Here is a 24,362-nt window from a genome sequence, read left to right as displayed (position 1 = left end):
CTTGAAACCATGGCCACTCACCTCAAATACCCCTAAAATCCTGCTCTCCTATTTTAACTCTTTTTTTTTCGTTTTCGAGCAAGGGCGCAAATATTTAGTGCAAAACTTTCTGTTTGTCTTTGTCGGTGGGGTGCAACAAAAAATTGTTGGCCAAAGTTTAATGAGCCACATGACCCTTTGGCCTCCGACTCCGTCTTTATATCATATCCCCAAACCCCCCGTAAACTTTGCTATGGGTATTTCAGCAGCTTGACCAAAGTGAGGTTGTTGCTGGCGTTATTGTTACGGCGGCTAAAAAGTTTTCCCAACACCCAAACACACGCATAAAAAAGGCATTAACGATGTGGGCCGGGGCAAACTATTTAGCCATAAAGTTGGTCGTTCCGCCCGACAATTTTGTATGCATATTTTATGGATTTTCAAATGCTGCAAAATTGTTTTCCACGACTTGAATTTAATGTTGACAACAATAAAATTTATGCGCGGGACGAGGGTACACGAAATGAAAATAAACTCGAGCGGATGGGTGGTTCGTCCTTGAATATTTTCTGCTTAGCTGCATTTGCATATTGTCCGGATTGGATTGTAGTCCAATTCCGTGTCCGAATCCCCGGCTATTCCGGCATTTGCAATACTTTTTCAATCGTCGGACATGCTTTGTTGATTTCTTTATTGGCTCATCCATATGCATGCCATTGGATGGGATTCTGGACATTGGATTTCCGACTCAAGTGTTTATCGTTATTGATTGCAGTCCGTGAAATATGACGATTGCCAGCAGCATGGCATCCAATTTGTCTCGCCCGCCAATGCCAATACCCATTCCCAGGGTAAAACGAATTCGAAATTCAATCGCACATGGTATCCAATGCTGCTTAAGTTCTGGGCGGAACTGAGAAGTAGCCCTCAAGCACGCTGATTTTGGAGTCTTGAGGACTAGATCGCACTTCCGCAGGCTCAGCAGTACCAAATAATTCGGTGCGACGCACGGACCACAAAGTGCGTCGATGGGCCCTGTTCCGAATCATGATAACCAGGTATATCACAATCGAAATTACCAATATGTACTGTAATGGAACTTATAATTAGGTTAAGAGCACTTGGATAAATACTCACCTGGACTATCACGGAGGTCACCTGGAGAATGGGCACAGTCGTCGGCTTTATAGAGCGGGTGGAGCAACCAGCGTGGTATAAGTCATCATGCCTAAAACTGCGATTCTTGAAGCAGGATCCGGGGGTCAGCCTCTCGCTAAACTTGTAGTCGTCCGGACCCAAAACGCCGCAACACTTAGCCTAGACCAAGTTGTAAAAAATAGACTGCTTTAATAACCAGGAATAATATTCTGTCTGGCAAATAAAGCTATTTATTTATCTTTTCATATAAAACTATAGTTTTTACTATAAATATTTGCTGGGTAAACAAATATTTTCTTTGGTTGGATATTCTGTATTATCATATCCCTTACATTAACTTCAAAGAACTCCAAACTTTTATGACCCGCCCATATTCGAAGTACATCGGCAATGGCCTGGTACTCCTGTGCTAGCAAGAAAGTCAACATCATCTGTAGCCAAGTGGATAAGAAGAGAACCGTAGCATACTGTAAATATTAAATACAAACTATAAACTATCTATTATAATATAATAAAATATTACGCACTATGCGAATTTCGCTGGACAAATGGAGATATACCAATGGTAGGGCCACGACAAGCAGCGGAATCTTCAGAACAGATACGGTGAGCGCGATCATCATATAGGACCTGAACAAACACTTCCAGCAATCCATATGCTCCTTGAGCCTGAGATAATATGTATAAATGTCAGCAAAGTTTAAAATCTGTGGGTTAGTAGTTTCCCTTAGTAGTTTTTTGATATTTCGTAAGATAATACCCACGAAGTTTATCACCCATAAAAAGTAGATCACGTACTTGCAGACCCTTAGCTTCCACGTCCTCATATTCAAGGACGTCTCCGAAGAGCTGCCGTTCCCCGACATTCCGCCATGCATTTCCAAATTGTTTCCGAATAAAATTTACCAGAAATAAGTTTTACCAGAATGACACTGCTTCCGAAGGTATAATAGCTATTTTTTAAAAACCAAAAATACAATTTAATAGGTGATTTACATTTTATTCTTTCCAGGAACTTGTTGACCCCATAAACTCAGCGTGGAAGTGACCTCCATTTTAGGATAATATAATATACAATTAAAGCCAGGATCAATACTAACTGAAGAGGAACTTATAATTTGGTTTGGGGTTATTGGGAGAGTGCTTACCCTAACTATTCCGGAGGCAAGCTCGCTGTAGGGGATTTTTTCCGAAATAAAAAATCGTGTTGAGCAGCCAGTGGTGTAAATATCCTTAGGCAGACCACTGCGGTTCTTGAAGCAGGTATTCGAAAGACCCATTGAAGCCGCAAGGTAGTCATCGGGTCCCAAAACTCCACAACATTTATACTGGAAAAGCAAAATTTTTTTTAGAACAAAATAAATATAAAAATGACATTATTTGATTTAATTGATTCAATTGATTTAAAATATACTTAATTGATACTCAATTGCTCTTACATTTACTTCGAAGAATTCCATACTCCTTTGATTATCCCACACTCGCAGTACATCACTGATGCCTGGGTATTCGTAGGTAAACACCACAGCCATCATGAACTCCATTAGAGTGGCAATTGCAAGACAGGGAACGTACTGAAGCATATTTAAAGAGTTATAATAGGTAAACTTCATAAATATTCCTATGAATATATTTCCCACTAACAATGCGAATTACTCGAGGTTTCTGTAAACACACAAAGAGCAGGGCCAAACAGAGAATTGGCATAGTAAAAACCGAAGTGGCGATCCCGATCTTCATATAGGTGTTGTATAAACATTTCCAACATTTCTTGAATTTTTTCAGTTGAAAATAATAATAATAAATGTTTACAAAGTTTAGAGCCTGTGGGTTGGGAATATATCTACTTTTGTATCGTTTTCAGCAATCTGAAAATACTTACAATAGAGGTTACCCACGATAGGAAGATCATGACGCCACAAATCCTTAGCTCCCATAAGAACCCACTTCGATTTCCCCCCTGATCCACTTGGTTATTTGGCATAGTAACGTTCTCTTCTCTGAAGATTGTTCAATTCAAGACGCACATTGACACTGCGATCGAAGGTGAAACGATTTTTTTTAGTAAAAGTCCAAAACACTGGGAACGAAATAAACATTGTACCAATTTAGGTGGCCAAGATAGCTTCTTCGGCCAGCTCACGTAACCGTATACAGTACAAAACAATAGAGGCCAGGCAGAAAAACTGTTCTGATTAGAAAGCTGATTTATAATAATAAATAAGTAAACCCAAAGTCCACACATACCGAAACAAACCAGCACACTGTCAGCCAAAAATGTGCGGCTGTCTGTTTTGGATTTATTTCAATTGAAATACACACGAAAATAAGGATGAGCTTTACTGCGCAGTTCACTGCAAAAATAATAAGCACCTGAAAATTAAAAAAACAATGTATTTGTGTTAAGGAATCTTAAACATCATCTGTACGCACCCCGTATAGTATCCGAAGCTTAGTACAGATCGTCGCATACAACAATACAATAAGAGTTGCCAGTATGATCACGGACATAGATAGGTTAACGATTAGAATGGTATGATTGGCACCCTTTAAAACGTTCAATAAAGTAACGTCTTTTGCTATTTGAGCGGCATTACATCCCTGCAGAATGTGTCTTGAATTTGCTGATAAATGAATTATGCATCTAACTCACTGCGGTAATAGGTATTAGAATGAGAAGCCCGATTTTAAGAGCAAGCGTGGGACAAAAGCACATCTTATTTGGCTGGATACAATTTTGAATTTTGTTTGGATATTGACAATATTCTCAAGTGAAGATCTTAAAAAAGTTATGATAGAGGATGGTATAGTATAAAAGATTGGTTAATATAAATTATGATCCTATTAAGTTTTTAAAAAGACCTTACCAATTCAATATGAAAATGTATGTCCGTAGTGTTATGATTACTGAATGAGTGCCATTGTAGTGCCTAAAAATATCATCTTAGTCGGCATTTCTCAAGTTTTCTCTTAGCCGCATAGAGAAACAAAGATTCCCGACCATACATGCCGCCTGCTCTGATTAAAACCACTGATTAATAGAGTTCAGTTCTGATAAATATAATTGAATTAAATACCGTAAATATCCAGCATAAAATGAACCAAAAGTGGGCAGCAGTTCTTTGTAAGTTGTTTTCAGTGATTATACACACGATCAAGATGATCCCCTTGGCTAAACATTTTAAAGTCAAGGAAACGAGAGACTAAAAAATTCAAATTCAATCTAAGAAAACTATTATATATTAACTCGAAAAGACGCACTATGTTTAGAATCAAGATGTGATGCCGAATCGCTGCATATACTGCAGCTATAAGAACAATCAGTATGATGACGCATAAGGTTATACTTATGATAAGAACAATATGATGGTGACCCACCAGTTTATCCAGCATGGTAATGTCCTTCGCCAATTGTGCGGCATTAAAACCCTGCAGGGTGGGTTTATAGTTTTTTTTACATAAAAGGGTGTGAAACTCACTGCGGCTACATGTATTAATATCAAAAGCGTTATTTTTAGCCCAGTCGTGGAACAAATGCACATCCTACTTTAGATTTAAAACAAAAAAAATTTAAATTAATTTTCAGTTAAACTTATTGACATTGTTCTCTTGTGAGGCATAAACTTGATTATTTAACTTTCTTTACAGAAATAAACAATGATTTATGTTTCTTAAATTTATAAATATATATAGAATACTTTTCTATTTACTCCTCGTTTGTGTAGCTTCAAAAACTCTTTAAGATATCTCAGGAATTTGCATAGATTTATTCAGCATCGCATCTTTTGACCGCGAGGAAAAACTAGAACTAAACCCACACACATCCTAGCATAGGGCGCTGCTATGGAATTTTTTAATCAAACAGTTGCCATTAATTACTGCAAAATTCTGTAGCCACATAACAGACATTTTTTCGACAGCCAGCCGCTGGAATGAATGAAAAGAAAACAGGATGCGGCGATGGAAAGCGCTGCCAAGTCCTCTTTCGTGTGGGTGTTTGTATCTGTGAGATAGGATCTGCGAGATGGTTTTCAGAGTGGAAAACGTGGGGAAAACACAGCGGCTGAGGAAGGAATGCCAAGAGAACCAACCGCAGACTCGCCACCAAAAGAAGCAGCAACTAAAAATCAAATTAGGTGCAAACGAGCGAACGTCAGTGGCAGGCGTTCATTTACTTGGCCAAAAAAAAGTGGGCGTGTCGCGGTTGCGATTTCGTAATGAATAATTTATAATGCATGCCGCCGATGGTGTTTTTCTTCATTTTTGTGAGCTCTTAGTTGAGATTAAAATTTTGTGGTTCTGCGAAACCGCGCGGCCGAGTTAAAGTTCATGCTCCGCAGGATTCGCCTGATTCGGCTGATAAATGTGCGTGGGCTGGTGTCAAGTGCACGCTAGTGAATTCAATTTGATACACAAACTGATTTATCGACTCACAGCAGTGGCAGTACCAGCATATCCTCTACACTTCAAAAATTAAACACTAATGGTGCATCTGAAAATTCTTAAGAAAATGGTTCCAAGTACTTTACAAAAAAAAGGAATAATCCAAGGAATATATATACCTATGGATGATTTATCAATGTCCTCTTAAGGTTATCTGTCAGAGGAAACTATCATATACTTAAATTGCTTAGAATTAAAAATTTAACTATAATAAAAGTTAAGAAAATATTGAGAAATCGGCCCTAGGAATCAAAATTTTAATTGTACAGTCTTTATTCTAATGGAATAATATAGAATTCTAACAGAATAGATCAAACTATAGGGAATAATATTCGTAAATTATAGGACACTCATTTCTTAACAAAAAACTTTAGTACTATCTTTCTAAATTAAGCAACAAATTTTTTCTGAGTGCATCGTCTCAACTCAACTGGCACACGCCATTCATAAGTCAGTTGTCGTCAGTGGAAGAGCGGAGTCGAAAGTCGCAGACGATAAAAAATTACATACACTTGTAACTGGTGTCCTCGGGCCGGAGTCCTTGCCGTTGCCACCACCCCGGAGTTATGTCCTGGTCTCGACTTTGCCTGTGCTGCAGCCTCTAACAAGGTTAATTTGTTGCGATCGCAGTTCTCTGTCATTTATCTTCGCTGTCAGCGGCAACTCCTCGCACAGAACGCAGCTCCCGGCATCGTTCTAATTTGAATTTAACAAGCTCACTGGAGGCAAGGACGTGGATGTGGATGTGGATGTGGGGATGGGTCCACCAGGATGGGTCGACCATCAGTCTATCGGGGAGCATTGAAAATTAAAAATTTATTGCCGGGCGTGGTGTCAATCATCGACGGCATCATTCTCAGTTCAGTTCAGAAAGTAATAAAGTATCGGGGTTGTAAAAAAATAACAGGGGTCCTATGATACTCTCCTTCAGAGTTAATAATAAACTGGACATTTATTGTTGTATACCTAATGAATACTTATATCAATAAATTGTTTCGTATAGATTAAGACCTTAGTATATTGTTTAATAAAGGTGTTTTTATACTTTTTATTTTAATTTTATCAGAAAGTACTCAGAATATTCATAAATATATAATCTATTTTTAAAAAAGTGCTTTTGATGGCACAAAATCCCCTTAAAAATCCGTATAGCCTATGTCGGGTTGTAAAAAAAATCTCGCTGAGCATCCTGCCACACAGTTGCAGGAACACACACACTATATCATCATCAATTTGTGTTTGCGAGTTTCTAGAGCATCCTCATCCATCCTGTTTCCTGCACACATACATATCTGCTCCCAGGACTCCACACTATCCATTGAACGTTTCAATTTCACTTGTTGGCTTCGATTGTCGCCTGTAGTTCGAAGTTGGGGTAACAATTGAAAGCGACACTTTTATGGTTTTCAGATTTGTGTGATGTTTCCTCTTTCACCCAATTTTTCCGCACTCTACCAGATTTTTTTATTGTTTTGTCCACACTAACACTTTTTTCCTTTACTGTGTTACGTGCTTTATTACAATAGAGTGGTATTCTCCGGCGAGTATTCTAATTGAGAAATTCTTTGGGAAATTGCGATGGTGAAGAAATGCCTTAAAGTGTTTTGCACTCTTACTTCCAAGGCATTGCACATTAGTTCTATAATTTTATTTCTATCCCAGCCAAGGTCTCGGGTTCTTATTTCTGGCAAATAAAATTTTGTTGCATATTTTGCGGCGTCAAATGGCAGCCACAAAAATGAATGAAATCGTAAAATTCTGACCATGTTGGACCGCATCCACGCCCAGCGAGCTAATAACGTACACTCGAAAACCGGAAGCGCCGCAGACCAATGCCGCACAAAAGCTGACCCGCCTTTTAAACCCCAGTTGACCCTTTGCTCCAACGGATTTTACTTACTTTTTGTGCAGAGAAAAAAACCAATGTTTAGAATTTAATTCAAAACAACAATAAAATTTTGAATTTTTAATATTATTTCTAAACAACTTTTGCCCAAAAGCTTAAAAATTGTTAAATGGTATGCAGGAATTAGTTAGGGTTAGTTTTTAAATCGATGTACGTGAGAATTTAGCTCTATTGCAGCGATAAGCGAATTTTGTGGCACTCCTGAAATTATTATATTTATTTTTGCATTGGGTTTATGCAGTACAATTTTATTTAAGGCTCTTTGGTTTAACTTATAGACAATATACACTCGCTTACAACGGACAATATTTTTGCATGTTGGGAACTCAGGCTTGTGTAGCTGTGCAATTTCTTTATCATTATAGCCATATAACTCTGTCTTAAGTTTCGACAGACTCGAATTTTTTAAAAGAGGTCATGGCAACCTAAAGAAGAAAGTTGAATACATATATTCATTAAAAGTTCCTGTCGGTTAGCCCAAATTTAACATGATGACAAATGTCCCCAGTGGTCTGACCGAAAAATATCTACATTTTGAAGAGATATTAGATACACTTGCACTTCTGCTTATAAAAATTATGGAAATCATTAGGGTTCCTTGAAATGAAATACCAAAAAAGTCAGCTAATCTGCTTTAAAAACTATAATCCAGAAGTTTATTTGATTTTTTCCAAGTGTAGGTCTATCTAAGCTGCATACGAGTGTGTATTCCGGTTTTGTGTGCATTGGCATTTAAGTGCCGAAACAAATTTTGGGAATAGAGGAAAGAGTTTGCAGCCAGAACGTCTGACATAACCTCGATTTGTATGCGTTCTTTCTTCCATTTGGCTTGTGTGTTTGTTTGCCTTTGTCTCTGCCACTGTCTGTTGCCGTCTCTTTCGGCCGGGAATTGCAATTGCATTGCCTCCTCTTTCGCTCTCTCGCTGCTTCAGTTCGCCCCTCCAGCGATTGTCCTTGTCCCGCATCCGCGCTGTGTAAATATTTGATTTTTGCATTAAAGTCAATTTGCTTTCATGATTCCGTAATTCATTGTTTACTCACGCCAACTTCTATTACGCCTTCTGCCGCCCGCTTTGATTGTTTATTTTTATATCCCCGTCCAGACTCTGAATTCGGGGATCCCATGGTTCCGGAATCCCGCATTTCCGCTGCACTTCCATATCCACTACCATATAATATCCACAGACGTAAAGACACCACCAGACCGGGCTCGACGATATCCGCATCATCTTTGTTTGTTGCTCGCAGCAAGGTTTTCCTCCGCCTTTTGTCTGTTGCCGCCCCTTTTTTCCCAATCCCCGGAAAATCCCCAGCCACAATCCTCTGGACTCATACCCATACCATCCTGTTTTAATATGCGCACTCAACGTTAGAAATTAAATCTGGCTCTCAAATGTTATTTGCGCTTTTCGTTTATTTATTTATTTATTATTTGCTTACGCGGCTGCCAGTTCTGTTGGCCCGCTCCTTTGGTCCTTGGGTCCTGGGTCCTGGCCCAGTTTTCATTAGGTAATGCATAATAAGCTCGAGAACTTGCGCCAGTGAATTTAATTTATATTATTTTCTCTGTGTGCAGATTTTTTGGGGGCTGGTCCCAGGCAAAAGCAATTATAAAGCTGAATATGAATCGTAATGTTGGTAGTCAGGTTTCCATTGTTAGGATCTTTGGCTCAGCTTTGGAATAATGCGGTTTTTTGGGAGTGAAGCTTTGTTCTGAGAATGATATTAGAACAATAAGCGTGACCATCCATAAGGTAAATATTTTTATTTTTCTAAAAATATATTAAATTCTTCATTATTTTACTAGCTAAGTTATATTACTAGTTTGAAGAAAATTCAAGTTTTACGAGAGTAGTAAACCACAACAGGTTGCATCCTTAAATCCTGCGATTTTCCTACGACCCACTTACCATCAATGGTTTTATGTTTATGCTCCACTCTCGGCTATGCCATGAACCACAATGAGAATCCTGCGGAGTCAAATCAATACGACGCACCATCAATATCCTTCAGCTATCCTGCGACATCAGCCATCGATTGCTATTATTATAAAAGGCGCGTCGCGTGCAATTTTAACGAGCTTACGCATTTTATCGCCAGAAGCTGGGAAAGCTGGGTGAAGCAGGAAAATAAACCCGGAGACCCTGTCATTGCCACATCATCAAGCGAACGACGCTGTGGCTGCAGTAAAAAAGAATCTAATTTAGTGCGAGGTTTGCATACAAATTCCATGCCAATACCGCAGCGAATCCTGCGTGACAATGAGGCTATATGGGGGAGTATATGAGGATGTTAATTCGCAATTGGTGTCACGATATACATTGATTCGCCATTTGGCTTATGCATTTTTCATTAATTGTCTTGTCCCATCTTGTCGCAGTAAATTGCCAGGAATCTCTCTTCATCGCGCCAAGCAATTTAATCAAAAATTCTAATTCGTATCCAAAGTTGGGCACAAGTTTTTAATGACTTTCTCAACTCCGGTTGAAGTTTTAGACGCGCTACAACTGCAATTACTGCAATCGATGCCGGGTTCCAGGTTTCCATGTGTGCCATGTGTACAGGTGTTTGCTCCACAGGACCATCCAGGACTTAGACACAACAGCAAACAAAACAAGGTTGAGCGCAAACCGCTAATCGCGTTACACAAAACTTCGCCTCCAAGGCAATCGAGTGCGAAATTCCACATACGCCCCGTGTGACGTGGCGATAGCGAAGGCATTCAAGTCATTTCCGCTTAAGCAATCAGTTCGAGGCAGCACTCGTCATCCTTTCCACTGCCGTCTCCTTTATTCCATACCATTCCATCCAATCCATTGCAATCCCCTCCAGGTGGGCCACCACTTGACATGACAGCCGCGTGCTGTAGTCACTCTGCATTTGAATGTCTGAATGCCGCAAAACGCTGCTCGGCAAACCGACATAAATACAAACAAACATGGCTGCCTGGCGGCCACTTCCTCCTTCCTTTTGGCCATAAATTGCCCACTGAAAAGTGAAGACCAAACTATGTAATCCTCAGTGTAAATAGTTTCAAGAACCATTTTATGGTATATATATTTCAAGATATTTAAATAATGATGGTCTTAATAAAATGTTATTAAACAAACAAATATATTATATATATATAACCAATGTTTAATATATATATGTCTATATAATATCAGTGTTTTTAGAAAGTATCTAATAATTTTTCTAAAATGCTTCGTATAATATTTTCTTTTGATTTCCTATTTATATTTTAAAGCTCGCTTTACTTTTTACGTATCTTTCTCGTCTTTGTGCATGGTCATCATTTATATTATATAAGATATCTAAATCAAACCATATACAACACGTTATAAAGACAGCAAGTTATTTGATATTCGCGGGTAGCTTTCGCTGTGGGTTCGTAGACCGGAAACAGGAAACCGGAAATTCAAAGCCCTGCCGAGCAAATCAAACGTTGGCCAATGCAGCCCGTCTTTTACTTTGTTATTTGTTGTTGCTATGCAGCTGACGGTTTTTTGTTGCTCCTGCCAGACACTGCGGACAGTTTGAGTTGCATTGTGCAAAAGTTTAATTACAATTTGTACGGCATTTTTTTTTCTGCGTGCTGCATTTCAGCAAAAAGCGAAGAAAACTTTTTATTGATATTGCTCGCGAGTGCACGACTCCCCACCGACCTCCGGCTCAATGTCAAGTGTCATGTTATCCGGGACTTATTCATGTCTGCCAGTACATCACAAAGGGCGAAAAGGTCCGGAAAACCGGAACAGAGCTGAAATTACTTGCAAATTGATTACTGACATTGCCTGGCCCGACTTTGAGCTGCTTTTACTGCTTAATAGTCGATGTCACATTATCGGCGTCTGGAACGAGTTTATGATACAGTCTTAATGGCCGAATGTCCTTACTTATGTGAAAGCAGAGTTGCATCCTTTCAACGAGAGTTGCTAAACTAAAAGGCAAAGTATTTTTAAAGACTTAACAAAGGACAGCTTAATACATAAGTTAAACCAAACTTGTGGAAAAACTTTGAAATCAACATCAAACTTTTGGATTAAAAGTCCTTTCAGACTAGAGTTTCAAGTCAACAGTTGTCTTAATTTATTTAGAGAGACTCAACTGCATTTTTAAAAAATCCAAAGTTACCAAACCAATTAAAATGATTTTTTTACTTATTACTAACTAGTAATATTTTAAGGTAAGAAAACAATTTCAATTCCAATTGTATATAATATATATAATAAAGATTGCTCCGTTAAATCTACATGAATGCCACAAGCTTTTTAAGTATCCTAGCATTTTATTGAAACCGCCCTCGTTCCATGTGAAATCAATAAAGCCCTCGAGACAGCCTTGGCAGCCATCAGCCGGAAATTGTCATAAATTCATTTTTATATGCGAATCAAATTGGCAGGCACGGAAGGTAAAAAGTGGCCCACAAAAGCCAGTCAGTTGGTGGAGATGGAAAGTGCCAAAGTGCGGACACGGATGTGGACTGCGATTCCGTGCCCAATGTGCGATGTGTATTGCGATGCACTCGCCGCGTGGTGGTATGAAAATTTTATTAGGCATATGCAAATGTGTCAACTTTATTTGCAGTATTTCGACACATTTCGACACTTGTTGCCGTAATAAACTCGCTGCAAAATTCAGCACAACTGTTGCGCAAGGACTGTGGGTAGGTGGAAAATTCACCGAGTTGATAATGCACACAGCCAATTGAATTAAACTAAATGAAAGCCATATTTTAAAGCCCACTTTGCAGGGCCTGCAGCAGCAAGAGCCCCCTGGTTGGGTGTGCATAAATTGCTGCTATTGTTTAAATATTTGCCAACATAATTAACTTAATTCAATTGGATTTCCATTAGAGACGCACGCACAACTTGAAGCGAGGAGTGCCGAGATTGCCTCGGTGTTTGCCCAGCCAAGGTAGCCCAACCCCATACCAGGATGCAAGGATACCAGGACATCCTGTGCTGAATCAAAGGATTGGGCCTGCATATCATATGAGCTGGAAGATGAGATGCGTAGCATGGCTCCCCTTTGACTTTGTCTACGACTCTTCGACGACGTTGTCTATTGACTTTCGAAATCGAATCGAATCGCATCGAAGGCAGCAGCAAATCACACAATAAAATAATTGATTCCATTTCAAATGCACACACAGAGAGGAGATTCGGCAGCATGCGGGTCGTATCGGGACAGACAGAGGACTGCATTTGCCGTCTAGTGCTGAGTACAACTTTATTTTCATTGTTTGCAGATTTAACATTTAACGCAACACAAACACAGAGTCAGCCGAGTCAGCTCAACTTTGGCTTCCAGTTCAGCACTCTGTATTATTTATGGGCTGTTCAGAAGAGGAGGTCCTTCGATTAGGCGTCCTTGTTGACCGCCTTCAGCAGTTCCTTGCGTGTTTTGAGGCGCATCCTTAGGTTCGATATGAGGCGCACCGTACAGAAGTAGATCAGTTCCACGATACTCAGCATGGAAACGCCCATGAACAGGCCAAGTAAACCTCCACAATTGGCAAGAAAGTCGGTGGTACCGTAAAGCTCTGAGCGCCGAGAGGTCAGAAACTGCGCCTCCTTGAAGAAGATCGACACTCGGGACATTTTCATTCTATTGAAAAGGAATTTTTAGGGAGTATTAGGAAAAACGGCCGATTTCTCAATGTCCGGTTAAGGTTTTAGCTTGTTATCTGTCGGAGAGCAAGCTTAAAGTTAAATTGATCGTAAAAGGCCGAAAGATATATTAGTTTTCTCAATGTTCTGTTAGTTTTACGAGTGAAACCTCTAGTTATGAGTTTTCAATGAAATAAACACTAACTCTACGACAAACATTAACACGACATTGAGAAATCGGCCCAAAGCTTTTGGGCATTTTTGTAATAATATTATATATCTGAGGTAAGAATATAATATTTTACTTACCCCTGTCTCTTGGCTTGTTCCTCTTTTCCCTCTGGCGTATCAGTATTGATCACTGTCTTGTAATCGAAGTCAGCCTGGGAAATCTCAGCCTCGTAGGCGATCGAGGTGCATGATGGAAGGCAGTTGCACTCAGTCTCTCCCCGTGTATTTTCCCCTGCGTTAATCAAACCCTGGGAGAATTCCCTGAGCAGCAGCTCATCCTCCGCCTGGTTATAGCACTTCAAACTGGCATCACCACAAACGGGCATATTTACATTACCTGCAAAATAGGTGCAGAATTAGTTAAGGCCCTGTGGGATTTTCCAAAACCAACTTACGCGGCATAGAGAACTTGACGCAGCCACATTTGGTCAAAGTAAAATTGGCCAAGCACTCCAGTTCGCAATTACTCTGCGAGTAGATATTAAAGTAACGAAGTTCCTTTTCCTTCTGGAAATAGCACTGCCTTCGATTGGGTTCGTAGTGCTTCAGGCCATCCGAAGTGGTGATGATCTTGGGTCTTATAGAGATGAGGACTTCCTGGTCGAACGGAATGCGGAAGTACTGCTTGGACACTTGGGCCACATCTCCTGGGGTGTGTAACAAAATCTAAGAAGGATAACTTTCAGTTAACCTCCGGTTAAAATAAGTTTCTTATATTTCCACCTTGAAACCCTGAACCGGACCACGGCACATGTCATCAAAATCGATTTCCGCACCACCCATAAATAGGTAAAGACCAGCTCGAGCTCCAGGGCCCAAAACTCGATTTGGATAAGGTGAGGTATCCGCACTAGCGCTATATCCATCCTCCACATTCCAGTCCATGGACAGACGATTCTCCTCTCGGAAAATAAAGTCGGGTATAATGCTGCCACATAACTCCTATATTAGAATATTATTTATCTCGTAGTTCCAACAGCAAATCTTACCCTTCTGCTCTAAAGATCTCCGCTGGACTGAGTGAGTTGAAACTATAGCAGACGCCATCCTCCGTCACGAATTTGTGGAATATGTCACTGCATTTAACCGGAGTATTTCGCCACTTGCAATTGAGATAGGTGTCATCGAAATATGGTGATGCCTCAGTCAGGGCGTCAATGATCTCCATGCCCCTCCGGGTTTTGTTACCCAGGGTTAAATCATGCAAGTGGGGCTCGCAAACTTGCGACACTGCGCCATATAGTCCCCTTCTATTAAAGGAAAAATCATAGGAACCTTTATGTTCTCAGCCTGAAGACCCCAACTTACTGTTTTTCGGAGAGGTCTGGTACACCACTGACATTTAGCCGGAAATCGCGTATTTGGTGATACGAACCCGTAAAGTTGAATACCGCCCGTCGCGTCTTTGTCTCTGGACAAACTGTGACAGCGGGAAAGGGAATCTCCCACACGGGTGTGGACTTCTCGGCGAAACTGACTATCACCGGGTTGTTATTCCATTTGTCCCAGATATTAAGGGTCAGTTTGACGCAGGTGAAGACCGATAGGACCAGGACACTGATCCAGAAGAGTCGCTCCAGCCAGGGTCGTTTCTTCTCTCCCAAATACCGGATGCCATGGATGGTCGTGTAGTCGCAGTACTCATGGATGATGGCCTTGGCTGCCTGGAAGCCGCTGCCGTACTTGATCTGCTTCTTGGTGTCCACCTCGTCCTCGCTGTCATCGGAAACGGTCTCCCGGAATGCCGGAGCCATCCGGGCCATCAGAGCGGCCCGTTTCCACTGGTTGGCGGCGCAGGGCTGTGGACGCACTGCCACTGCCTCGTGGCTGGGCGTATGGGGTTGTGTGCTGTCCGTCGACATCCGGTCCTTCGTCCTGGAGATGCGTTGACTAAGTCAGCGGTGCGCACGCAAGTCTCCGGCTTTTATATACCCTCTGTCCATCCGTCCATTGGGGTGCGGCTGGTGTCCTGGGAAGTCGGAGAACTGGTGTGTCCCGCAGGACCTGCGACTACGGCACGCATACGTACTACCCGGTACTTTTCCCAGTATTTTTCGGCGCGGGTAGGTGACGAAGTTTTCGGTGGCGTTTCAATTACTTCATTTCGCTAAGCTGGCGTAATTTGCAAGCTAGCTCGGGAGCCCTGGCGTCCCCGGGGGCGGCGAACTTAATTGTCAACTCTGACCCATTGCCTCGGTTAAATGTCACCTTTGAGCCTGCACTAGGCGAGGCATTCTAATTAGCCAGCGCGCACTTTAAGCTCGCCAAGCCCCGGGTCACATCCTCGACATCTGCAACTTGCCACCGCGGCAGGTGCAGCCGAATGGCCATGGCCAAATTGAAAACGGCAACTTTCCGGCAAACCGGGCTTATGCATTTTAAATCCCGGCCTCCACTCGCCGCCACTTGACTGCAGGCGCTTAACTCGACCTCGAAACAAAATGGCAAACGGCTGCAGACGCCAACAATGTCGAGTCAAATCCTCAGGTTAAACACGGTGCCACAGCCAAAAAGCCGGAACATTTTTACAAGCGACTTTCATATACTCTAACTAAAGGTTAAGCCATTGGAATAACCTCAGATGTTTAAACCTATAAAGTCAAACAAGTCTGTAAAATAGTATTTAGACACTATCTTTTTATCCTAAAAATATATTGTTTTTTTTTTTGTTATGCAACAATTTTATAAATTTAAGTAGATATCATATTTTTAAAGTTTTCATTTAGAATTAAATACCAATGGCCCATAAATGGTCTAGGGTTATACAAAATATTTCCTTTAATTATACCCGTTACTCGTAGAGTAAAAGGGTATACTAGATTCGTCGGAAAGTATGTAACAGGCAGAAGGAAGCGTTTCCGACCCCACAAAGTATATATATTCTTGATCAGGATCACTAGCCGAGTCGATCTAGCCATGTCCGTCTGTCCGTCTGTCCGTCTGTCCGTCTGTCCGTCTGTCCGTCTGTCCGTCTGTCCGTCTGTCCGTCTGTCCGTCTGTCTGTCCGTCCGGATGAACGCTGAGATCTCGGAAACTATGGGAGCTAGGCTATTGAGATTTGGCGTGCAGATTCCTGAGCTTCTTACGCAGCGCAAGTTTGTTTCGGCACAGTGCCACGCCCACTCTAACGCCCACAAACCGCCCAAAACTGTGGCTCCTACAGTTTTGATGCTAGAATAAAAATTTTAACTGAAATGTATTGTTCTCATCAATACCTATCGATTGACCCAAAAAAAAGTTTGCCACGCCCACTTTAACGCCCACAAACCGCGAAAACCTGTGACGCCCACAATTTTCATGCTAGATAAAAAATTTTAACTGAAATGTATTGGTCTCGTCGGTACCTATCGATTGATCCAAAAAAAAATTTGCCACGCCCACTCTAACGCCCATAACGCTTAAATCTGTATACCGCCGGTAGGTGGCGCATTTTAATCTCGCTTTGCTGCTTGCATATCTCCATAAAGCTGAGTAACGGGTATCTGATAGTCGAGGTACTCGACTATAGCGTTCTTCCTTGTTTTATTCCAAATACCTATCTTTAATCCCATTTTTGTTAACTATTTCTTTGATTTTAAGGCTAAGTACTATGACAAAAAAACCATTTATCTGAATTTAAACAAAAATTCAAATTTTAATGTCAATGCAACCGGTTAAAAATGAAGTTAACAATTTAAGATCAACAAAATTATTTAAAAAATTTGTTTTCTATAAAATTTAGTCGCTACAAAAACATTAAATTGTTAAAATAAAATACAGCAGAAAACCATAGGAGATTTTTGCGATACTCTGTTAAAGACTTATATTATCATTAAGTTTTGACATCTTTAAGGTACCTACATGAATTTGAAATTCAAAAATGAAAAATTTTTTTTATATCTTAATTTAAATAGGTATGTTCATCTAAGTTTCTTAACTAAGACCATCAAAAACCAAAAACTGCAAAAGAAAAACGAAGCATTCATTTTAAAAACTCGTACATAAGTCAATCTAGCACGTAGGTGAACATTTTCGTTTGCCAACATTTTTGTCAAAATGTACCTATTCTTCAATGAGAGCAGTGAAAAATCGCAGTGGCCAGCGGCAAGGACACAAAAGCGGGCAAAAAGGCAACACCGCACAACAGGATGCGACCATTTTGGGTGCGCATTTTAATAAAGTCGACTGCATTCGGGGGGCATTGTGTCTAAATTTTTCGGAGGTCTCGGGGAAATGCCGCCCAAACGGAAAAATGGGCAACTAGCACACCTTAACTCACCCTTTGTTGGGACTTTTCATTATTGTGACGTTGTGCCTTCAACAATGTTGGCATTGTCCTTGCACTTGCTGTTACCTGTTTCTTTTGCCAGCCGTAAACATTTACACACTCCTCAGTCTGGCAAAGTCTGGCGATCATTTATTTTAATGAGCTGCGAAATAGAATTTCTGATGCGTCGCCAAAAATAAACCTGGGAAAAGTCCCCTTTGACTTAAAGAAATTGCTTACCCTTTAACTCATATACCATTAAAAGACTTGGTGAAATATATATCTGTATATATATATATATATATATATTTGGTATTCTCATTTTGCATAATACATTTCATTTGTTGGTTTATATGCTTTAGCTGGAGGACATTGAATTGAATGTTGTTACTGTTTACAAATTGGTTGCTTGGTAAGTACATAATACGTTGATTAACCTATTTACATAGTCGCTACTTTTGATATAGTTATTCCAGAATATAGTCGCTATTAATATTACGCATATTTGATTATGATTCTAGATAATAATAATATATATAGCAAGTTTCTCCGAATTTGTTTTTGAAACACCTGTTGTCACTATGCTACTTTTGATATACACTTTGCGTGGGTTAATTTGGTACCAACTACGATTAATTTATTCCGTAAATAATATTCAATATCCAAAATATATATAAACATCAGTTAAAGCCGGCACCGGACCTGGGTTCGGTTAATAACAATGATCTTATAATTCCGTAAATTGTATCCTTGTAATTGGTATTAACTATATACAAAGCTCGATTACCGTTCAATTTGCACCGCCGACAGGCGGTGACAGTTTAAGCTTTCCATAATTTTACCTATACGTTCACTTATGCAGTTTTGAAACCCAATAAATAAATACTCTCCCGTTTGAAACGCTAAACCCAAAGGACATGCAAACAACACAAACACAAAGGCGTTTACAATTACAATTACAATTACAATTACGAATACAAATACATTACATATAAACGCACACATGGCTGTAATTGATATAGCTACCGCAGTACACTATATACTTAGCTGCTCGTATGTCATAACTATGGCTAATTTAAAATGATATGTTTGCTGTAATTTACGTTATTCATTCCTCTTGTTTTTTCCCTTTTTTATCTGACTTATTAGCTTCCCGCCGGGGTTAGTCTGTTACAAAAATACTGAAGAAATTGCACTTGTATCGGTTTACGATAGCACAAAACACCACTCCAAAGGGAGTCTTCTGAGCCCGTCTGTCCTTGCCAGGAGCTTGAGACCCTGCTTTTGACCTTTGACCTATTGTGGTGCGAGGGCCAGGCTCAAGCTGTTCGACATCAGGCTCAAGGCATTGGCAGTTGGCGCTGCGGCGGAACCGGTTGTCTCCTATAAATGGAAGCATAAGGAGTTCAAGATGTATCAGATGGCAAATAATTTTAAGATTTTATAAAAATGTATATATAAGGGGTGCATAAGAATTAAATCAGAAATCACATTTAAGGGTGTTTTAAAATATGCAGAAAAAAAATCAACACCCTTAAAAGTAATTTCTAGACCATAGTGATTTTTGAGGAACCCTATTTCAAACTAAAAGTATTTATAAATGTATTAAAAAGTATGCAAAACGTCAAAATATTGTTGCATACTTTTAGACAAATTAAAGGTGTTTCAAAATATGCAGTAAAAAAACAACACATTAAAAAATGTAATTTCTAGACCATAGTGATTTTTAAGGAATCCTGTTTAAAACTAAAAGTATTTATAAAGGTATTAAAAAGTATGCAGAACGTCAAAATATTGTTGCATACTTTTAGACACTTTTATAAGAGGTTTTAGGAACTTTCGATGCTTGTAAATTAAAGTTACGAAGTTACAGAAATCTCTTTCAACCAGTTTTCTAAAACCTCTTTATCTTCAATTTAAGTTTTTATAGAATTTTCTTACAAGTCAAAAAGAAGAACTCCCCGAAACCAACTTAATTTTTGTTGGATTTTTGACATCAACAATTTTTTATAATTGGTTAAGAATTGTTTTTCCTGCCAAGGATCTTCCATACTCACAATGCTCAGAGTGCGGACGATACAGGCCCTGGTGGCCGGCGGCTCATCCGCCTCCAGGCCGGGGGAACTGCCCCTCGAGGAGACGGAGCCATTGAGCAGCTTGACGTTCAGCTCATCCGAGTGATGGGTCTGCTGGGAGCTGCTCGACATGCGTCCGTCCAGCGAGAGATCGTCCCTGTGCTGATCCTGCAATAGAATCATTAGGGAGTGGGAGTCTCTGCCGGCAGTGGGGATGGCCATTTCACCCACCTCCTTGGGACTGGCACTGGGGCTGAACTTGATGTCCAGGCAGTTGGCCTCCATGTCGCTGGCAGTTCCATTCTCAGCCGATGCCGATGAGCCAGAAGATGCCATAATGCTACCCGTTCCCGAGGGCGACATGTGGCCATTGTTGTTGCTGGCCTCCGTGTTGTTGTTGCTAATTTTATTATTGTTATTGGGCTCCTTGTTAAGTGTTGATGAGGCCGGTTGCATCTGTGGCATCTGCTGCTTTGTGGCAGCCTCATCAGCGATTGCATGTCCATTCTCCACGGCTGCAGTTGCAATATTATTGTTGGTGGTGATGATGGGGGTGGCCGAGTTGCCCTCATCATCGCCCAGCTCGTAAATGTTAACCATGTGGGCGGCCTGTGCGTGGACCATCAAATCCCAAGGATTGGCGAACGCATCCTTGCAAACGGCGCACAGCAATTTGGCGCTCGTCGGCGGAGTCTCTGTGTATATTCGGGGTGAAACATGCGAGAATTAATTAGTTATTTAAGTTGGAATTTGCAGAAGGACAGGCAGACAGATCGGAGGCCCTGGCGCATAAATAACTCAATTTTAAATGCATTTGCTAGCAGCCGCAGGACATGAATATCTTGCAGCTCGGCCAGCAGATGTTGCTGACTGGCAAACAACTTCGCCAACAACGAGCCTTAGACAAACACTTTTGGCCGGGGCAAGGGCAAAAAGTGTTTAACAATCATAAATTAATTGCCAACAGACAAGCTGCCACACCCCCTTTCTCCCCCCAAAAAGGCGGCCCGCCCACTTACTTGCACTTGCCGCAAAGGCAACATCCTGGCACTTGCATGTGAACCTCAGCTTGCAATAACTTTTCTTGTGGTCCAATAACTCAGACAGCTCGCCAAAGGATTCCCGGCAATTGCCGCAGATTAATGTGTCCGGATTGCCTGCAAATATGCAAAGGAATTGGTCTTGAAAATGGGTGTAGCCTATGTAAAAACTGCGAAAATGCAGTCTGAACATGAGAAACTTAGCCTTCGATAGCCATTTTAAAATTTTAAAACAAAACTAAATACAAAATTTGACAGATGTTTATTATGTTTGCAAAAAAAATACTTTAAAAACAATCATAATCCTTATATTTTTTGAGTCAATGCTTTTGAAACATTGCTTAAATCATAAAAAAGAAAAAAAAATAATTAACAATAATTCAAAACATTTCAGTATATAGCCTAATTTATTTATTTTTGTAACTTTTTGGACAAATATTTGTTATTAAAGATAAATCTATATAAAATATATTTATTTTCAGGTCAGTGTAATCTTTCAATCAAATGCGATCGTATGCTTATGGGCCAGATTTTAAGCTCAGCTTGAAGTAGCTGCTTTTTGTCTAAGATCTTCTCATTCTTTCTTTTCGTACGACTCTGCACCTGCAATTCTTGATCCTTTAACAAGGAAAAGGGCTTTGGATAAGGGGCTACACTCTGAGCTATTTTTCTGCGATATCTCAGCAAGTTGGTGATAGCATTGATACGTAAATCTGGCTTAATGACATGTCGACCACTTCGAGGTAGCTGTTGCAGAGACTTAGCCTGATTGGCATTGTCATTCTGAATATTCAGCGAAAAGCTAATGACATTTGGAGCCTCTGCAATGCCTTGATTCCTAGTTTTAGTGCAACAGGGCAGTTTTCTGGTAGTTGCTTTGGTAGTACGTGTCGTCAGGGGTTTATGGGTCGTGGTCTTGGCGGCCTTTGTTTTGGCTGCCACTGGAGGCTTCGGCTGTGCTGTAGTGGTGGTGGTCTCTTCTGGCTCCTTGTTCTTCACATCCACCGAAACCGAATCCTCCTCCTCATTTTTATTGGGTTCCTTTGTGGTATCACCGCAATCGGTAGTCGACTCAACATCGCAGATTCCCAGTCCTTTTCCCTCATTTTGATCCATCTGAGTGCCACAGTTCATGGCCTCCTGCTGTTGCACATGTTGCACCTGTTGTTGGCCCTGCTGTCGTTGGCCAAAAAACTCGGACAACTGTTGCAGCAACTCCAATTGTTCGGCAGTTGGCGGCGGATCCTGTGACTCCTGCTTTTTGGGCAGCGGAACAAAGGGCGGCTGGAAGAGGTGGGCGGCCGGGAACTCCTGGTTGTATCTACTCATCTTGACCGGCGGCATCTGGGAGTGAAGAAGGGGTCGGTGAGCTAGCGCAGATGGCCTCAGATTGGCAACGGGCTCAACCTGAATCTCCTGATGAATCGGCTGCTGGCTCTGCGGACTCTGTGGCTGCTGCACATCCAACTGGGGTGTGTACCTCATGCCGGGTCTGATTCCGGCAACGGGAACGCTGCTCTCCACCTGCTGCTGATTAGAGCCGTAACCCAAGGCCGGCTTACTGGACAGCAGACTGCTCTTCAGACTGAGCACTCCCTTCACGTAACTCGGCGGCAGGCGCTGCTGCGGAGTGGACTCATCCAGGGGAAAGGACATCACCGGCTGCTGACTCTGGACTAAGCCCATTATAGTTGCAATGACCGAGAGAAATGCCATGAAAGCTGGTCCACGCACTTCACGTCGACACATTTCTCATTTTCAAAAACCTTATTTTGGCACTTCAAATCTTGGAAAACTAGATGAATGGACGGAAACTAGCTTTAGCAGAAGCCTTTATGACAACTTTCTAAGCTAAAGTATTTAATATAATTTTTTTCAAAACGACTACTTACTAGTAACCTCTTCAAAAAAAGTACTAACTCTCCTTATGTCGGTCAATCTCTGTCTGAAGAATTCGCGTTCTTTTTCTTAACTTTATTATTAAAATGAAATCGAATTATAAACCTTGACAGTATTATATAATTGGCTTTTAGGTCTAAAAAAATAAAGATTTTTTTAAAACTAAATCCAATTAAAAAATAAAATATTATACATATAAATACAAATTATAAAACGTATTTCATTCCATTAATCTTTAAAATTTCACCCATAAATGTAGAGGTAAAATCGCATTTAACTGTTTTTAAAAGCTCACTAGAAATTCCTTTGGTAATCCCCAAGATGAAACCACAGACAATCATTAAAATATACTTTTCCGGCTTTATCCCTCAATTTCCCAGCATCCTACCGAGCAAACTCGAGTCAATACTCACTGTAGACTTTGAATGGTCCCCATTGCTGATGCAAACTTAATTGCTCCTGAGAATGTTGCTGCTGTTGTAGCTGCTGCTGTTGCTGTTGTTGCTGCTGCTGTTGCTGCTGCTGCTGCTGTTGATGTTGCTGCATCAATTGGCTGTGCAATTGTAGTGGCGTTGCCGCCTGATGGGGCTGCGGTTGCTGTGGGGACAATGCCAGAGTCAACGGCTGCAGCAACGGTTGCTGATGTTGCTGTTGCTGATGTTGCTGCTGCTGCTGCTGATGTTGCTGATGGGTGGCGAAGGCAGCGGCGGCGGCGGCAGCTCCAACCGGATATGGCTCGCCGAGCGCCGTTTGATTAGCAATTATTGCAGACTTTGCATTTTGCGGCGATGTCGTCGCCTGGACAGCAGCCGCGCTGCTCTTCAGCTGGAATCCGAACGGCTGCTGGTGGTGCGGGTGGTGCGGATGCGGATGTGGGTGGTGCTGCTGCTCCTGTTTGTATTGCGACCAGTGGAGGGATCCGGGTGCCGCCGCTGCCGTTGTGGCCACCGCCGCATTCGACAGCAGATTCTGCTGATGCAGCAGCAACTGCTGTTGCGGCAACAAATTGGCCATGGCCGCCATGGCAACGGCGGCCACCTGCTGCTGATGCTGCTGCTGCTGTTGCTGGTGGTGTTGCTGCTGCTGGTGCTGCACCTGCTGCTGCTGCTGATGGACGGCGGCTGCCGCAGCTGCAGCGGCCACCGCGGCCGCACTGTGATGGTGCTGCCCGTGCTGCTGTTGTTGCTGCTGCACGGCCACCGACAGGCCGCCGCCATTGGTCATCAGGCGCTTCCGCTTCTTGGCCCGCACTCCGTTTGAGCCGCCCCCGCCAACTCCCCCGCCGCCCCGTAAAAGCGCCGAGGAACAGTAGCTGTCGTAGAAGTAGTCCCTGTATAAGAAAAAAATATAAATATTTAATAAGTTTAGATAAAGGTCGTTCTATCAAGTGTATAAACCCGTTTAAGGCTAGAAATTTGATGCCCTAAACAAAAAAAAATACATACTATTAGTTTGCCAGTTACAATAATCAGAACTAACTTTATTACATTCTTTTCAATAGCTTGGCAAAATACATGGCGTAGATACCAACTACTAGATAGTATATAATGCCATGTCGTTTAAAGAATGATTTTTCTGTATCTGCTTAATCACAGTCGCCTCAAATGGGTTTATTATTTCTTATCCGATCCTAAAGTGGGTTAATGATTTCTTAATGGTATATCAAAATTTATGCATTCACTTATGTTCCTTAATAACCAATTTGTTTTATCGGTGTATTAAGAACACAAAAAGCTAGTTAGAGGTTTTAATCCGCTCAATAAATATTTGCTC

At 41.2% G+C, this 24,362-nt stretch overlaps 6 protein-coding genes across 7 annotated transcripts in view; all 6 read right to left on the bottom strand.

The window, feature by feature from the left end:
* Nucleotides 1–410: 410 nt before the first annotated feature.
* Tsp66A (Tetraspanin 66A) lies at nucleotides 411–2,035 on the bottom strand. The gene is made up of 5 exons (XM_017069169.4): nucleotides 1,902–2,035; nucleotides 1,665–1,844; nucleotides 1,470–1,604; nucleotides 1,117–1,296; nucleotides 411–1,067 (listed from the first exon to the last, which is right to left on the bottom strand). Exons 1-5 carry the CDS (start codon nucleotides 2,013–2,015, stop codon nucleotides 876–878), a joined length of 801 nt encoding a protein of 266 aa, XP_016924658.3. The 5' UTR covers nucleotides 2,016–2,035; the 3' UTR covers nucleotides 411–875.
* A 996-nt stretch (nucleotides 2,036–3,031) lies between these two features.
* On the bottom strand, nucleotides 3,032–3,938 carry LOC108005834 (uncharacterized). Its single transcript, XM_065864438.2, has 5 exons — nucleotides 3,791–3,938; nucleotides 3,571–3,738; nucleotides 3,385–3,510; nucleotides 3,242–3,323; nucleotides 3,032–3,171 (listed from the first exon to the last, which is right to left on the bottom strand). Exons 1-4 carry the CDS (start codon nucleotides 3,851–3,853, stop codon nucleotides 3,246–3,248), a joined length of 435 nt encoding a protein of 144 aa, XP_065720510.1. The 5' UTR covers nucleotides 3,854–3,938; the 3' UTR covers nucleotides 3,032–3,171; nucleotides 3,242–3,245.
* A 43-nt stretch (nucleotides 3,939–3,981) lies between these two features.
* On the bottom strand, nucleotides 3,982–4,733 carry LOC108005838 (uncharacterized). Its single transcript, XM_017069180.3, has 4 exons — nucleotides 4,617–4,733; nucleotides 4,399–4,566; nucleotides 4,215–4,340; nucleotides 3,982–4,150 (listed from the first exon to the last, which is right to left on the bottom strand). The coding sequence occupies exons 1-4, from the start codon at nucleotides 4,677–4,679 to the stop codon at nucleotides 4,082–4,084; spliced, it is 426 nt and encodes a 141-aa protein (XP_016924669.3). The 5' UTR covers nucleotides 4,680–4,733; the 3' UTR covers nucleotides 3,982–4,081.
* Nucleotides 4,734–12,618: 7,885 nt separating this feature from the next.
* ppk26 (pickpocket 26) lies at nucleotides 12,619–15,233 on the bottom strand. The gene is made up of 6 exons (XM_017069091.4): nucleotides 14,638–15,233; nucleotides 14,319–14,579; nucleotides 14,053–14,257; nucleotides 13,725–13,995; nucleotides 13,408–13,666; nucleotides 12,619–13,096 (listed from the first exon to the last, which is right to left on the bottom strand). The coding sequence occupies exons 1-6, from the start codon at nucleotides 15,189–15,191 to the stop codon at nucleotides 12,850–12,852; spliced, it is 1,797 nt and encodes a 598-aa protein (XP_016924580.3). The 5' UTR covers nucleotides 15,192–15,233; the 3' UTR covers nucleotides 12,619–12,849.
* Nucleotides 15,234–17,850: 2,617 nt separating this feature from the next.
* LOC108005762 (probable basic-leucine zipper transcription factor Q) overlaps nucleotides 17,851–24,362 on the bottom strand; it is a 35,127-nt gene continuing 28,615 nt past the window's right edge. Inside the window, exons 5-9 of one of the 2 annotated variants that reach the window (XM_036815132.3) lie at nucleotides 23,003–23,919; nucleotides 20,670–20,807; nucleotides 19,882–20,345; nucleotides 19,633–19,818; nucleotides 17,851–18,958 (exon numbers count right to left, since the gene is read on the bottom strand). In XM_036815132.3, coding sequence (XP_036671027.3) covers nucleotides 18,872–18,958; nucleotides 19,633–19,818; nucleotides 19,882–20,345; nucleotides 20,670–20,807; nucleotides 23,003–23,919 — 1,792 coding nt within the window. In that variant the 3' untranslated portion in view covers nucleotides 17,851–18,871. Of the gene's footprint in view, nucleotides 18,959–19,632; nucleotides 20,346–20,669; nucleotides 20,808–23,002; nucleotides 23,920–24,362 lie in introns of both variants that reach the window. The other variant, XM_036815131.3, reaches the window with a different exon arrangement.
* Nucleotides 21,145–22,499, bottom strand: LOC108005829 (myb-like protein AA). Its single transcript, XM_017069167.4, has 2 exons — nucleotides 22,098–22,499; nucleotides 21,145–22,034 (listed from the first exon to the last, which is right to left on the bottom strand). Exons 1-2 carry the CDS (start codon nucleotides 22,437–22,439, stop codon nucleotides 21,174–21,176), a joined length of 1,203 nt encoding a protein of 400 aa, XP_016924656.3. The 5' UTR covers nucleotides 22,440–22,499; the 3' UTR covers nucleotides 21,145–21,173.

The sequence above is a fragment of the Drosophila suzukii genome, chromosome 3, assembly GCF_043229965.1.
Source record: "Drosophila suzukii chromosome 3, CBGP_Dsuzu_IsoJpt1.0, whole genome shotgun sequence".
NCBI classification, from domain to species: domain Eukaryota; kingdom Metazoa; phylum Arthropoda; class Insecta; order Diptera; family Drosophilidae; genus Drosophila; species Drosophila suzukii.
The sequence above is the reverse complement of the archived record's forward strand: the minus strand, read 5'-3'. Positions and strand labels throughout refer to the sequence as shown.

Coding starts and splice junctions, on each gene's coding strand:
- Tsp66A (XM_017069169.4), bottom strand. CDS start 2,015: ATGCATGGCGGAATGTCGGGGAACGGCAGCTCTTCGGAGACGTCCTTG. Junction 1,297..1,469: donor TGGAGTTCTTTGAAGTTAAT/GTAAGGGATATG, acceptor AACTTGGTCTAG/GCTAAGTGTTGCGGCGTTTT. Junction 1,068..1,116: donor TGACCTCCGTGATAGTCCAG/GTGAGTATTTAT, acceptor GTTCCATTACAG/TACATATTGGTAATTTCGAT.
- LOC108005834 (XM_065864438.2), bottom strand. CDS start 3,853: ATGTGCTTTTGTCCCACGCTTGCTCTTAAAATCGGGCTTCTCATTCTA. Junction 3,739..3,790: donor TTCTAATACCTATTACCGCA/GTGAGTTAGATG, acceptor CACATTCTGCAG/GGATGTAATGCCGCTCAAAT. Junction 3,511..3,570: donor AGCTTCGGATACTATACGGG/GTGCGTACAGAT, acceptor TTTAATTTTCAG/GTGCTTATTATTTTTGCAGT.
- LOC108005838 (XM_017069180.3), bottom strand. CDS start 4,679: ATGTGCATTTGTTCCACGACTGGGCTAAAAATAACGCTTTTGATATTA. Junction 4,567..4,616: donor TATTAATACATGTAGCCGCA/GTGAGTTTCACA, acceptor CCCACCCTGCAG/GGTTTTAATGCCGCACAATT. Junction 4,341..4,398: donor ACATCTTGATTCTAAACATA/GTGCGTCTTTTC, acceptor TGAATTTTTTAG/TCTCTCGTTTCCTTGACTTT.
- ppk26 (XM_017069091.4), bottom strand. CDS start 15,191: ATGTCGACGGACAGCACACAACCCCATACGCCCAGCCACGAGGCAGTG. Junction 14,580..14,637: donor CCAGACCTCTCCGAAAAACA/GTAAGTTGGGGT, acceptor TTCCTTTAATAG/AAGGGGACTATATGGCGCAG. Junction 13,667..13,724: donor CGTCAAGTTCTCTATGCCGC/GTAAGTTGGTTT, acceptor CCTATTTTGCAG/GTAATGTAAATATGCCCGTT.
- LOC108005829 (XM_017069167.4), bottom strand. CDS start 22,439: ATGTGTCGACGTGAAGTGCGTGGACCAGCTTTCATGGCATTTCTCTCG. Junction 22,035..22,097: donor CGATTCATCAGGAGATTCAG/GTTGAGCCCGTT, acceptor CTTCACTCCCAG/ATGCCGCCGGTCAAGATGAG.